This window comes from Opisthocomus hoazin, chromosome 21 (genome assembly GCF_030867145.1).
Source record: "Opisthocomus hoazin isolate bOpiHoa1 chromosome 21, bOpiHoa1.hap1, whole genome shotgun sequence".
Taxonomy (NCBI): domain Eukaryota; kingdom Metazoa; phylum Chordata; class Aves; order Opisthocomiformes; family Opisthocomidae; genus Opisthocomus; species Opisthocomus hoazin.
This window is the reverse complement of record NC_134434.1, coordinates 15,924,315-15,939,121: the sequence shown is the minus strand read 5'-3', so window position 1 is coordinate 15,939,121 and position 14,807 is coordinate 15,924,315. Positions and strand designations below refer to the sequence as shown.

Genomic DNA, 14,807 nt, shown 5'->3' with positions numbered 1-14,807 from the left:
AGGGCTGAGTACTGCTCACATTCCTCTGCAGCTGCAGTTTCCTGCGTCTCTACCACACTGCTTTTGAAGTACACAGAAACACTCTTAAGGAATACTTAAATTTACTGATATTCGTATTTTTGTATGAATCTGGTATCTGGAATATCAACGAGAATGGAATCATTGAAGTCAGAGACTGTCTTAATACACAGAACACCAGCAATGCTGTTTCAAACCCGCGGCAGAAAGCAGCGCGCTCTGCCTTCGCCCCGCCAGCCTCCTCCCCCCGCGCCCTCCACGCCCGCACCTGGTTTGCACAGTGCTGGGGCAGCAGCCGGAGCGTTTGTCCTTCCGTAGGGCCCCGCCGCCTCGGCAGGGTTCTCTCCCCAGCCCGTCCCACTGCTGGGGGGCTTCCCCCAGGCCGAAGTGCCGTTATCAACTGCAGCGGAGGGGGAGGACGGCTCTCCCCAAGAAGCTTCGGTCTTTGTGTGGACAGTAGGCATTTCTCCCCAGCCTGCTGAAGCAAGGGGAAGGAGAGAAGAACAGTGATGAGAGGCACGGTTTCTTCTGTCAACAAAGATGGACGTTTTACTGAAGCCTTTGTCTGGGAAGAGCATGCACGAACCAGTAAGGAGACACAGTGACTCTAACTAAGCATCTAAAAAGATCCCTTTGATTTGGTCTCAAACGTCTTTTTCTTGATTAAATCCTAATGCCACGTCGTCACGACAGGAGGAGTATTTTCCGACACAGCCAGGCGCAGTCGGGCTGCCAGGGAGCACCAGCCCTGGTCCCCAGGGAGCACCGGCTTCCAGCGGGATGTGGCCGAGCGGACAGGCAGGGCTCGGAGCACACGCAGCAGTGCCAGCGTCCAGGAGGTGACGACCCAAATCCCAGTTGGGCCTTGTTTCACTGAAAGACTGTAAGTTATTTTAATTCCTTTGAACTATTACAGGTTATCAAATCTCTGTTCTCTTGCCCTATGAGTAAGATGACATTTGTTTGTTACCACTGTCAATGTACATCATGAATGTTGTAGGCACTCCTTAGAGCTTTTAGCACAGCTCGTGGTTGACTGTGTTCCCTACGTGCCCCTTCATCACCGGGTCTCTACATTACAATAAAAATGATTTTTAAAGAGAACAAGACAAGACTGCAATTAGCATCTGTAGCCAAATCACACCGGACGGCAGGCAGAAGTCACTGTTTTCCTACAGAGTATTATTTTACCTCACTGAAAAATGTAAGCTACTATAAAGAAACTGTCTTGGTCTGGCTCGGTGTGAACGTCACGCACTTAAATCCCTCTGACACCGATTCTAGCACCGAAGTCAAACGCACCAGGAACAGCCACATCGCTTCTAAGTCCTGAAGAGCAACACCAACCAACACAGCAAAAGCGTTGATGGAATCTAAAATGTCCGCTACCTCTCAAAAAGCTTTTTTTCTGAAGAGACACATTCAGATCACAGATAGAGCTCAACATACTTTGAAAAAGTACACAAAAGAGCCAGACATACCAGACAAAAAAGCAGAGTTCTTACATACACCTGATATTAACCTGTTTTTCTACAACTCTCACCAAAAGCATTATACATCGCATGACAGCCAAGATCCCAAAAAGCAGAGTTCAGCGTGCTTAAAACTTCTACAATCGTGCTGCTAATTCAACAACCTGCCCGCTCTTCATTGGAAATTAACACTATTAAGTACGGGTATTTTATGCTGATTAACTATCGCCCTGCCAAATCTGTAACTTCTAGCAGCTCACAATATGGAAACAGAGTTGGTAAGAAAGAAACTTAGTTTTGCTACTCCCTGAAAAAGTGTATCATTACTAACAGATTTTCATAATTTAAGGACTAGATGCCTACTTTGCCGCAGCACTATGCCTTCTTTGCTCCCCGGTGCTACCTGCAAAAATACTCTGGAAAGGTTTCAAAGCGCAGAAACGTAACATATCCTGCAGGAACGGACACCTGGAGTAGGTGGAAAACGGCAAGGAAGTCGCCACAAAAGAGCTTTATTTAAGAGGACCTTGCAATATATTAAACTAGCTCGACAATAGTGTTACACTGAGCAACAACTCTAGCAGACTTCTCACGAGAGGTCTTTGCAGAACTTACTGATTTCAACAGAATTTCTGTTACTAGAAACTGCAGGCAACATATGTCACCAACAGTAACTCTAACACTGGTTAGCAGCGAAAAAAATTCCTTCCAACGAGACGGGCTCACGTCTGCCCGGCACCCCAGGGTTACCACGTTACGTACTTCCTTCAGGCTCTGCTTCTTACAGCAGCTGCAGTTCTCTCAGGCACTGGCAAACGTGCATCTGCCACACAACATACCCAAACCCAGCCTGCACCTTCACGACACGCGGCTTAATAAAGCTCCTTCACTGCCAGCGAGGTTTCTTGTGTTTTAAAACACACGCCCGAAGCAACCCAAAATCTCTGTTTCATTAAATTGGTTTCCATCTGAAACACAAACGCTGCGTTCTAAGCTCTGTCACCGCACCTGCAATTTCTGGTTACTTTAAAGTGTGTACAGAAGACAGACTCGCAGACACACACGCTCGTACGCACAGAAATGAACCTCTGCTTAACGCGACAACTTCCTTGGTGTTGCACCTTAAAATTCTTCTTCTGGCTTTCTGCCGACGCCATTTAATTTGAGCTTCTGCCTCACCACTCGGGAGGCAACCTCGTCAGACAACTGCGTGTACTTAACCACACTGGCATCTGAAAACAATTCACTGCAGGCAAATTGAACAGAAAACAAAACATCTTGAAAGCAACAACTAGAATACAAATAGAGTGCAGAACACTAATATTTCCCAGACTTCATGCAGCCTCGGAAACCCCACATAATTCCATTTATGAATTCAACCTTAAAACCCTCTTCATATACTGAAAAGGCAGCGTGTGCTACGTTGTAGAATAAAAACCCCAAAGAACTGGTCCTTCGGTTGCTCTTTACTATAAATTCAACAACATTTGATTACAGACCGCAGACGTGTAAAGTCCAAGTTATTTTAAGTGCTTTAAATGCGCTGAGCAGGGATGACAAACAAGGAGGGAGCCAGCCTTTACTAAAAGAGAATACCTGCAAGTACATCAAAGCAAACAAAATGAATCAACTAAAAGTTTTCAAAGCTATCTTAACAGACCAAATTAAGGGCAGAAATTCAGTCCATACAATCTGAAGGCTGGAGAAGTAACTTCCGCCCTGCAAAAATTCACCTGCGGATCAACTCCAGAGCACTTGGACCCCAAGCCTGCCTTCCCCGCTGTGCCCAGTACCCGCGGCCTCAACGCTACGGGCTCCGTGCTACCGTTTCCTGACTCCACGTGACCCTCTCGAAAACCTCAAAAGGTGAATAAAGTTACATTTTTGAATGAATGATGCAAAATTCTACCGGTGAACGAAGAAATTTACTTGGTCTTCTCCACAAGACTCTTTTTTAAACAAGGTATTTCCTCAATCTTTAAAAGAACCCGGTATGCTCCAGCTTCGGACCGGACGTAGGCAGGGCAGGAGCCCCACGGGTCTGCGGTCCCAGCAGCGTGCCCATGGCCACGTGCCCATGGCCGCCTGCCCATGGCCGCCACGCAGCCCCGGCCCCGGCAGCTCCCCAGCGGCCCCGCACCGGGTCCAACGGCCGCAGAGAGCTGCTTCTCGCTTCCTGGGCGCTGCTGTTTGGAAGGAAAACGCCTTCACAGCGCCTCAAACTCTGAACCTGCCTAACGTTTTCAAAAACTCACTGTTTCCTTGATGAAAATAACAGGCATTTAGGCTTTCCTGAGAAAGCTCCGTGCCTTAAAAAACTCCCAGATCGGCACGAATGCTGTTTCGCAACAGAATGGGCTCCAGGAAAGGCTTCTTTGGCGAGAAAGCGAGGTTTTAATACTGAAGTTTTTAAACATTGTTAGAACTGCAAGAACCAAAAAGATCACAGCGAGTAACAAACACGGACACGTTGGCAGAGCTTTGTTTTATAGCAATAAAACCATGATTAACACGGGGCCACAGCCAACAGGAAACCCTCAAGGGAAAGTGAAGCGGTCGCTCCGCTGCGGCAGGACGCGGTTGTTCCCCTCAAAATAACCCTGGGGCCATTTGGATGGCAGCACTTGTTTTCCTTGAAGTTGTTTGGTCTGTGATAAATACCAGAGCGTATGAGTGCAATCCAGGCAAACCAAAATATGAGAACCTTATGTAGATGAAAAAGGAAGAAATGAGGTAGAAAAATGAGATTGTTTACTTAACAGTCACTAGTTAATCTGCTAATAATAGAAAAGAACTGAGCTGGGGGGGGGGGGTGTAAAGGGGAGGGTTACACGCATTTTTAAGAGTCACCTGTAACCCTCAACCTGTCAGGTCTTGATTTTCTGGAAGGTATTCCAGTTCAGGCGGTTACACGTCAATCAGCAGCTCTCTGACTGCACACACACATTACTTCAAAGAACTCCTTCCTCTGCTACCACCCGCTCTCCAGAAGCGTCACTGTACATCAACACCAGCTTTTAAATCCCGTTTTCCAAAGCGGAAGGACTTGCAGGAGTAAGTTTTGCTCTGCGAGGGGTTAGGTTATTTGCACAGCATTAACACCCACTGCTGCAGATGAACAGTTTTACAGGCGCAGAGGCAACCATCTAAAAATCAGCTTAACGAAAAAAAACCCACCCAAAACTTTCCCCACCCAATCAAACAAAACCCCACTTTCATGATAGCTCCGCTACAATTCAGAAATTTGCACTGTCAGTTTCATGGGCAAAGTTTAAAATACGGATGAAATAATTTCAAGGTACATGAATTATAGATGCTGTATGTTGGACTGACCAAGTACAACCCTATTTAAAGACTTCTCCTTCTGGAGCACATGTTGTTTTATTAAAATGGATACTCTCCACTGTTCAAATATTTGACCAGAGGAGGGAACACGAGACTATTTTTACACAGACATTACAGTAAGTTTGAATTATTTGAAAACGTCAAAAAGAAAAACGATGGAAATAAGAGAAGTAGTCCAAGTCCCACCTGGAGAAAAACACGATTAAAAAGTCAGTATTTAGCCACGACCAAGACAAAACAAAAACTTGGGAGACAAAAATCAGATGAAGAATTTCAAAGAGCATCACAAGTTTAGATTTATTCTGAGAAGTCTGCGGTCATGATATAGAGCAAGGCCGCTAGTACCTCTTATTTAAATACCTCCCCCCTAAGCATTTTTCTCATTTTTTTCTCCAGTTTTATCCCTTGCTGCTTGTCTACAACAGTACCTTGTCTTCGATTAGAAAAATTCCCTACAAACTTGTCCTTGGAACACAGCTGAAGCTGGAGTCACTTTTCCCAGCCGCCCTGAACATTCACATCTTTAACCAAGGCAGCTTTATGAGAATCACATAAAGTCCGGGATACCACCCATGCTTGAGAGCTGAAGCACGGGAGAGAACCGCTTCTTCATAAAAGACAACAGAAGACAGAGAAACAGCAACAGCCTCGACTCCTGCAACCGCTGCATCTGTTGCCAGGACATGGTTGGCAGAGAAGAAACAGATGCGTGCTGTCCGAACAAGAACAGAGAGCAAGCCACGGTAACACGAGACAAGTGAGAGGAAGAAGACTCCAAACTCTCAAATGGCTGAATTAAAAGAAAGTGCTAAGTAACTGCGGAAGACCTGAAGGAATAAATACAGATCAACAGCCCAAGGATCTGGGGCGTGATTGACTGGGTGTTGTTGGAGGCCCTTCTTACATTCACCTGGGCGGTGGAAGCTTGTGGGTCAGGTTCCATGGGCTCTGCCGTCAAGGCAAGAACTTCACGCTTGCTTCAGAGTAAATGAATAGACTTACTCTACAACTTAAACACTGGATTTCTACCTTCAGTGTGTAACTACACGCTGAACAGGCCAGACACCACTCAGTAACTGGTACTGATATCAAGTATCTTATAAAACTATTACCATACCTGGACCAAGCAGCGGGGACCGGTTCGGCTGGGCACTTGACTGGTGCGACGGCTGAGGTTCAACCATATTTGTGTTGATAATGGTGCTAGTGGTGGTGGTATTGGTTGTGGTACTGCTCTGAATTATAGGATTATTTCTGTCCCACATGTTTACAGTCTTGTTGTTGTTGTAATTTGGGTCGCCCCAAGCTGAGGTACCGTCATCGATTTCCATCTTGCGGCGAATGGACGGTGGAGATGGCTCTTCCCAGCCAGTTGCCTCACAGTTCTCTTTTTGTTTGGCTGGCACTGGCCCACCAACCCACCCTGACCCCGTCTGTTTTACAGAAGCAGCTCCTCCCCAGTTACTCACATTGTTGTCCTGGGGTTTATTAGCCCAGTTTTGTTGGGGGCCTGGCTTTAAAGATTCCCCCCAACTTGTACCTGTATTAGCCTTGCTGTTTGTGCCGTTTCCCCACCCACTGGTCCCAGACCTCGTGGAATCATTCCAGCCAGACCCTGACCTATTGTCAGAATCCCATCCAGATCCATTCTTCTTCCCATCACCCAAGTGTCCAGGAACAGACGATGAATCTGTCCAGTCTCCACCTCCTGAAGTCCAGCTTGGATTTGATTTCTGTCCATCTCCCCAGTTTTGAGATTTGGGTTTCTGAGGTTCACCCCAGGTAGGTGATTTGTCCTCCTGATTCGCGGTCCCACTCCACGCGTGGCCGCTTTTGGCAGCAGCAGCATTATTAACAGTAGTAGAGCTTGCTGACTCTCCCCATCCCCCTGGGCCATTTGGTGCTTTGTTGTTGTTGTCTCCCCAACCTGTATTTGTTGGAACAGCTGCCGGCGGAGAGTTGACCCACCCAGATACTGAAGAGGTATTTGTACTGTTCATGATGGACCCATCGTTCTTCCCCCCTGAGTTTGAAGATTGAGTAGCTGCACAACCCCAGGCCTCTGTTCCATTGTCATTCTTTCGTTCAGACCTTGGGGACTCTTCAAATTCCCAGGCAGTGTTCTGCTTTACAGGGGTCTGTCCCCACCCCGTATTGGACAGGACCCTGGGGTCAAGGTCATTTCTTGGCAACTGAACTTGCCCTTGGTCTATCATCCCTTTGTCTCTCCTCCTGCCCTCTCCAGCCCCCTCCCTCCCAGTACTGCCTTCATTTTGACTCCCACCGCTGTCGTTACTTCCTTCGCTAGCTGTGGTGCCGGACGCTGCAGCTTTGGCCCAAGAGTTCATTTGTTCATTGCCCTGCTGCGCGGCAGGATTTGGACTGGTAACACTAGAGCTATCCCACCCTGTTGATCCTTTCCCATTGATGTCGCTATTGGAATGCTGGTTTGGGGGCTTGCCCCATTCACCGTTCACACCGTTGCTGGTGTTACGGCTGGGGTGGCCCCAAGCTCCAGAATGCACACTGCCAACACCGCCGTTGCCACCGCCCCTGCCCCACGCCAGTACCCCAGGACCCGAAGGAGGCCCCGAATCCCACGCGCTCGCTCCGTTCCCTTCCTTTTGCACAGCGCTGCTGGATCCATTTTGTTTAGCACTTAATGCTGAGTTCACAGTGTCTCCATTCCCCTGACTGAACCCAGAATTGCTGTTTCCTGTGGCAGGATTACCTGGGGACATCCCCCACACTGAACTGCCCATTCCTTCACCACTGCCCCCGCTGACTTGAGAAACCGATGTTCCGTTAGCACCAGGAAGGCCTTGCAGGTGGGGCGGGATGATGGCCCCCATACCGACAGCCATCCCCCAGTTCGGCAGTCCATTTGTCTGCATTGCATTGATAGGGTTTGGTGAAGAGTTCATGGGGTTAGTGTTATTTGGTCCATCAGTGTTAAGGTTCTGAGGTTGTACGCTGAAAGACACATTCTGAGAAGTGGACGTTTGTGGTTCTGTGCTCTCTTGCGGCAGCAAGTTTCCCCAGGCACCCAAGGTGCCTGTTGGGTTCCCATTCTGGTTGCCCATGTTCTGACCTATGGCACTGACTGGACTGCAAATACTGGAAGGGTTGCCTGCTCCCACAGTTCCTTCATGTCCAAGCACAGGCCAGGCAGCTGGATTGGCATTAGGGTTAAGGTTAAGATTAATGCCAGCATTCGAGTTGGAAGCACCCCAGCAGTTCTGACTCCTACCATCTCCCATCATGTTGTCCATCTTTCCATCCCCACCGCTGGCAGAGCAGTGTGCTAGGCCCGAGCCGGAGCCGGCAGCCACCCCCCACGCCCGGGCTGAGCTGCCGTTGCCGTTTGCTCCACCAGCTCCAAGGGCACTCTGGTTAGAAGTGCTTTGGACGAGTGCTCCGTTGGCGCCATTATTGCCATTAGTTTTCTTTGTATGTCCAGTGAAGTTGCCTTGGGCACTCCCTGTAGCCATGCTACTGTTCTCTGAGCCACAGTTGGAGGCAGAGTCAGTGTCTGTAGTACATTCTGAGGCAGACTCAGTCTCGGCTCCGGTAATGGAAGGCCACGCTTCCTTGTCAGTCCTGTCTATTATCACTTTATCCCAGCTGCAGTTGCCTTCACTCCTGAAAGCGGGCTGCTGTCCCCAGTGGGAATTCTCATAATGGTCTCCCAATCCACCGTGGCTGAGATCTGAAAGGATCCAACAAGGTTAAAAATGAGTCCACTGTTCAAGCACTGCAAAAGCCCTCTATTAAGCGCTATTTTACATTGCTAGTCACAACACCGTGCTCTGCTAGAATTTAGAGTACATTCTCTAGCATAATGCAGCGATTTTCCTGACCACAATAAAGCACGATGCTTTAGCTTGGTTTTTCTAATCTGGCAAAACTTTCAATTAAAATAATGAAACAATTCTGTTTTTGAACAGAGCAACACAAGTATTTTGTATCCCTAGTATACCAGTAAAGATAATAAGCAGGTAATAAACAAGGATAGCAAATACACTCATCTATGTGGAAAATCTAAAAAGCAAATTAGGAAAAAATGCAGAAGAATATCTAGGAGACTCTTACCATTTACTTTGACTCTATTCTCATTCTTCAGGGAAACACAAAGGAAAAGTAGCCAACAAAACATGTGAAATGTCTGCCTGCCATGACATATTACATATGCACCCAGATCACACGCAACACGCTAAATTCATACTGCATTTAGCTTTTCAACCCTTCCTGGAAATAAAGGAACAAATACGGACAGCCACCTTCACTATTCGGTGTCAATTCTACGTTTAAACACCACTACTGTAACCTACATTTTAGCAAAGAACTCAGCTATTTCTAAATAACAGTAAAATTTGGTCAAGAAACTTGTCTCTTACGGGATTTACACGTGGTTTAAACATTCCTTTGCACTCGCACACAGAGCCCAGTCCCCCCGGCACGGACATCGCCGTTACGACGCGCAGGCACTCAGCAGCCAGACGGTCTCTGCAGGGCACCTCCCGCCCCCTCAAACACGTTCACATCCAAAAAATTCAACAGAAGCTCTTGAGCATCTCACTGTCTGCTAGGTCCGAAGCAGAACTGGAAGAAACAACACTTCTCAAGCTAAGAGCTCCAGTTTGGACAGAGTCTTTGCGTTCACTTTCTATTGCCGTTGCTCTCTACAAGATTTCTAGAACAGAGTACTCCTTTTACTTTCTTATGATGGGAATTCTACAGCAAGTAATTCTGTCTGATCCTAGGGGTATGTACTGGGGATCATCTGCAAAACAGTTCCCCCTACCTGGTGGTCTATGTAAGGGAGCAAACGGCATAGACGCAAGTTAGAATTTTTGGATGTCAAATGATTTTTACTTGCTGTAAATCTGCAGAAGCTTGACTTTAATTTTTTATGGTTTGAGTAAGAAGAATATTTGGTGGGGAAGATGAATGCAACAAGCCTCCCAAATAGGCTGTTAACAGTGGATGTCTAATATGCATTAATTTAAATCACAAATATTTTGGTGTGATTAGCTCTCCTAACTGCCTCCAATTAGAGATGTTCTAATACTGCAAAACCAATTAATTTTTATTCCAAGAATACAAAAAAGCTCTCTCTCTTTGCCAAAGTCGTCTTCTTCACACCTTTCACCTGCAGCTTTTCAAGAAAGGGGGGCGATTACCTGGTTGCTTCATGAAGATTTATCTAGATGAGGGCACAACACACTAAACCAGGACAGACTGCACCTTTCCTTTTTTCTTTTCTTTTTTTTTTTTTGTACTTTAACTAACTGAAGCAGAAGTATGAATGCTAGAGAAAGGAAGGGAAAACCACCTTAGCTCATCACCTGTCTTCTCATGATGCCAGCAAAAGCCCAGCATCTCAGAGCAAGAGCTAAATAACTGGTGTGTGTAGGACAAATCCAAGCGAGAATGTGCAAGGAGCCGCTTGGATTTACCTGGGTTCTGCCCCCCACGTGCAATGGCTGGAATGGAAGAAAGCATCACGGTATTCCCGGATAAAGCCGACCAGTTAAACCACAGAGCTAAGGGAGAAGGTTGAAAATTTACCTGCTAATCGAGGTTTGCTACACAGGTGTTCAACAGAGATCAGAACCCAGATAAGACACAGCAGGGAAAGGAACCTGTGAAATGACTTAAAAAGGGTCAACAGGGTCAGAAAAATGAGCCAAGCAGCATTCTTAGCAGAGCAGGAATGAACAAAGTCAAAAAGCAGCAGCAGCCCAGGCCAGAAGATAAGAAGTTGAGGCAACCAAGGAATCGGGTAAGAGGAGCTCTGTGAGTTTTTTCAGCACTGTGGGTGGTGAGATTCAGCACTGCATTTCAGATGTGACAGAAAGGTTTAAAAGTGGCTTGAAACACACTGTTCCGATAAAAAGGTCTTGTCAAAGCCGCAACCTAAGCTACACGTGCGAGTGCCTAGGAGAACGACGGTGCTGCCCAAGGCAAGCAAGGGGGTCTGTGCGGGGCAGGGTTGTGAAGAAGGATCAAGAGCACAGCGCTAGACAGCTTAACACTCACAAAAATGGCACTGAGACCAACCAGGTGAGATAAAAACGTTTAATAATTCCTTTTTCTTGCTCCTCTCCCTCAAAGATGCTGGTTAAAGCACCGCTCAAGTTTGAGAGCACTTCGGAGACAGAAGGGAAAGGGAAGGGGTGGGAATGGAAGAGGAAGATGACAAAAGGGCTTAGAAAGATTCCTAAGAGTAGGAAGCAAACCGGTTCATTAAATAAGATACCAGGATTTTGAAGAGCAGTCAGAGAAACAAGAAGAAAAAAAGTTATGAGGGGCAAGAACGATAAAAACCTGGAGCTGTCCCCATTATAAGCAGGAATCGGCCAGGTGCCTCTGCCCGGACCAGCACCCCTACCGCAGGCAGTACCACCCCCCGCGGGTTCGGCTTGGAAGCAGCACACGCCGCTCAGACCCCGCCGCTTCCCACGGCTTCGCAGCTCCCGAGCTCCTGCCGTTCGCCCACCACCAGCGCAGCTCCTCGACTGCGGCGCAGGGCACGGCCTCCGCAACGCCCACCGGCTCAGCTCAACGCGCTGGCTTTGAGGGACCGCGACCACTGCCCGGAGGTGGCACGGACTCGGCAACCCCCCTCGAGCAGCAGTGGGACCACGCGGGTGCCCTGCACAAGTCACGGATTCCAAAACAGAGCAAAAAGAGACGGGCGATGCCGTCAGAGTGTCCCAGTATTTACCGGAACAAGCGGATCCAACACCAGCGACCGCCTCCACAAAGCTGGTAGGAAACAGGACAGATAACAGGAGTGGAAAAAACATTTCACAAAGTAAACAGAAAGCTGCAAACTGTGACTCTGCTGCCGGGCAAACGTAACAGTTTGAGTACAGAACTGATCCTGGAGAGAGTAATTTTTATATTCTTGTCTCTAGAAGCAAATACCCGAAAGACATTTTTCCATTTTCTCTAGACTAAAAGGAGTTCAATCCCATACATTAAATAACTAGTAGCATAGCCCTACTTAACTCATAAGGACTTTAAACATTTGGGAAAGATAACAAGGGCAAAATATTTTTTTTATTATTAAATCTAGAGGTTCTCTTGTTTGGAGCTTTTCTTGAACACACGGATTTCCTCCAACCTTCTAGGAAACCAACTCTTCATAGAAATTGCCAGTAATTTCTTTTCAAAGCTGTTAAAGACTGAAATGGGAAAGCCAATTAAAAAGTTCTTAAGAATCAGTTCCTCTATTTAAGCAAAGATCAGAAATAAAAGCAATGCGGTCCACCAGAAGGATTCCTCTCTCCCCTCTGCGAACTGAGCAAACGCTTCAAGCCGCGCATGAGGAACAGGAACCACAGGTATTCTGTGTCAGCAAACCCTAGTGCTGGTACACCGCAAAGGGAAATTGATTTTTAAATTGATACTTTGTGTTATAAAATCTGAATTATAAAATTTGCTTCCCTTGATTAACAAGATTTCTTCAGCAATCACAAAGGGAAAATTAATCTGAAGATAACAGCTCAAATTGGTTTGAAACAAGCAGACAACTTCTGTCCAGCTGCAGTCCCGCACGGCACCCCAGACACGCACAGCTTTGCTCAGCGCTACCAGCAGCGCGACGGCTTTGGCTTGGTTTGAGCAGTGTCCTTAAGGGGGTGGGAGGAGACTGCTGGTGGTGTCACACATGGTACCCAACAAACATCACCAAGTTCGATTCAGTACTTATTAAACATAGGAAACATTTTTGGCTGTGTTTGATAATGGAAATGAATAATCCGCTGCAAAATCAGTTTCCTGTTTCTACAGATTACGTATGTAAGGTGTGAGTACAGCGACAGGAGAAGCTGTTGCATGCGTTGCTTAGCAAAGCCAAATACTTTGCCTGCACAAGCAATTTACCCAAAACTTCAATGCTCCTCTCAAAATGTCATTTACAGTAATATTTCTTATTATTTTTATCCGAGTTAAAAGTAACTCTAGCTTCCTAACTTCCATTACAGTAATTAGTCTGAGCGCTGCGCAGCGGGATTACGCCTCCCCAGCCGTACTGTAACATTCAGCTGATCTGGGAACTGCAGTACGGGGAGGGTGCAAAATGGCAGCACCGGGACACACTTCTAATGAGAACCATATTATTAGTAAGTTTTGCTCATTGAATTTTAAATGGGATCTAATAGTGGCTCCCTCCCTTACTACTATATTTATTTTTCAATCCTCGTTAGTCAGCGTAACAACCACCAGACTCCTCGGCTCGCCCTGTCCTGCCCAAAGGACAGATCAGATGGCGTTGCTCTCCGCTCCGACACGCAGAACCCAGAACCCCCCCAGGGCAGGGGGCAGGGACAGCCCCGCTGGGGACTTCACTTGTCCCACAGAGCTCAGCGATCCCCAGCAGGACCTTGAGAAAAAAGCACAAATTACTTTCTCCTCCCCAAAGCAACCGTATTCAGCGCAACATGAGCAGAACTTTTTAAAAGACCATACATGAATTTTTCTAAGTCTAAATTAAACAGGAATTGCCAGAAACATTTTAAGTGCTAGATCAAATGTAGCCTAATTTCATAAAAGAAAAAGAAAAGATGACACAAGCGTCTATTCCGAAGCACGAAATGCACTGAAGTCTGGGAAGCGCAGTGCTGATCCATCGGGCTGCCCGCGACAGCCAGCGCTCTGCGTCCGCCGCGGCAGGGGACAGGTCTGAAAGCTGTCCTCTCGCTGCTGCGAAGCCAGCTCGCAGCACGGCTCACAGATGCCAGGCAGCTGAAACCTTGAAAAGCACATATAATGTGGAACGACAGGGAAGAGATGCAGGCACTGAATAAAGCAGCTTTATTTATTTCACAACTAAACCGTAGTTCAGCACACGAGCGGGAAAGGCTGTTATCCCGTTTTAATTTTCTGCACTACGACATTAAAATGTAGTTCTTTCGTCTGATGCTGAAAGCTTTTAAACACATTAAGTAGCAAGCAAAAACAAACAACATTTTCCATTATTAGTAGAGATTCCACTAAATGCCACCTCTCCAAAACAAAAGCAGCAGTAGAAAACAGCAAATTTTTGCATTTTTCTGCTCAGTGCAATGCATCTCTGCAAGCAGCTCCCTGCGAAGACGCCATTTTATCAAACCTGAAACACAGCCAAAAGCTTAGGACGCCGTGCTGCTGCTCTCTCCCTGAAATGTTATGTCATAAACTGATTTAACAGAAGCAGACGCTATTTTCTCAGGGTTAGGGTTACTCTCTCTTTTTTTGGCTCTAAAAAGGGCTGATGGGTAATGAAATACCTGAAGAAAGGAGCCGCCCAACCATCCTAGGAGACGCTACATTGTGTGCAGAGCTCTTTCTGCTCCTGCATCTACGTTCTCCAGGGCTCTCGGCTTCAATATGTCGGCAGCGTACAGCGTGAGCCTCATCCTGTAGAGCTGCCAAGAAAATCTCTCTCTGCAAGCGTGCGCCCAGACAACCTGCGAGCTCGGCCGGGCCGCGGGCGCGCCGGCGATGGAAATGCCCTTTCCACGCACAGCCCTCCCCCCGCCGCCCGCGCGCCGCAGCTCGAGGTGCGGGGATCAACAGAGTGGGATTTTTAAGCTTTGATTATCTAATTGCAGCTGACACTAAACCGATCTTCCTTCCTCTTTAAATTCTTTCAACCGTCACAAAACATTTTCACTCCAGGACCCAGCTACAATTAGCGCCCTGGCTGCTTTGCTCCCGCTTTTGAAAGTCAGCCAAGAGCAGACGCAGGCACTGCTGACTGCCTGCACGGGCAGCAGCCCCTGCCTGCTCCGGCGACAGCTCCTGCCTGCTCCTGTGACAGCCCCTGCCTGCTCCTGCCTGCTCCGGCGACAGCCCCTGCCTGTTCCAGTGACAGCCCCTGCGACAGCCCCTGCCTGCCCCTGCAACAGCCCCTGCCTGCTCCAGCGACAGCCCCTGCCTGCTCCTGCCTGCTCCAGCGACAGCCCCTGCCTACCCCTGCGC

The 14,807-nt window shown here is 47.5% G+C and overlaps 1 protein-coding gene across 13 annotated transcripts in view; it reads right to left on the bottom strand.

The window, feature by feature from the left end:
- TNRC6C (trinucleotide repeat containing adaptor 6C) overlaps positions 1-14,807 on the bottom strand; it is a 339,037-nt gene that overhangs the window by 31,920 nt on the left and 292,310 nt on the right. For 11 of the 13 annotated variants that reach the window (XM_075441217.1, XM_075441221.1, XM_075441219.1 and 8 more), the window contains 2 exons: positions 5,953-8,544; positions 287-496 (listed from right to left, as the gene is read on the bottom strand). In XM_075441217.1, the coding sequence (XP_075297332.1) occupies positions 287-496; positions 5,953-8,544 (2,802 nt within the window). Of the gene's footprint in view, positions 1-286; positions 497-5,952; positions 8,545-14,113; positions 14,382-14,807 lie in introns of those variants that run through there. The other 2 variants (XM_075441230.1, XM_075441218.1) reach the window with 2 other exon arrangements.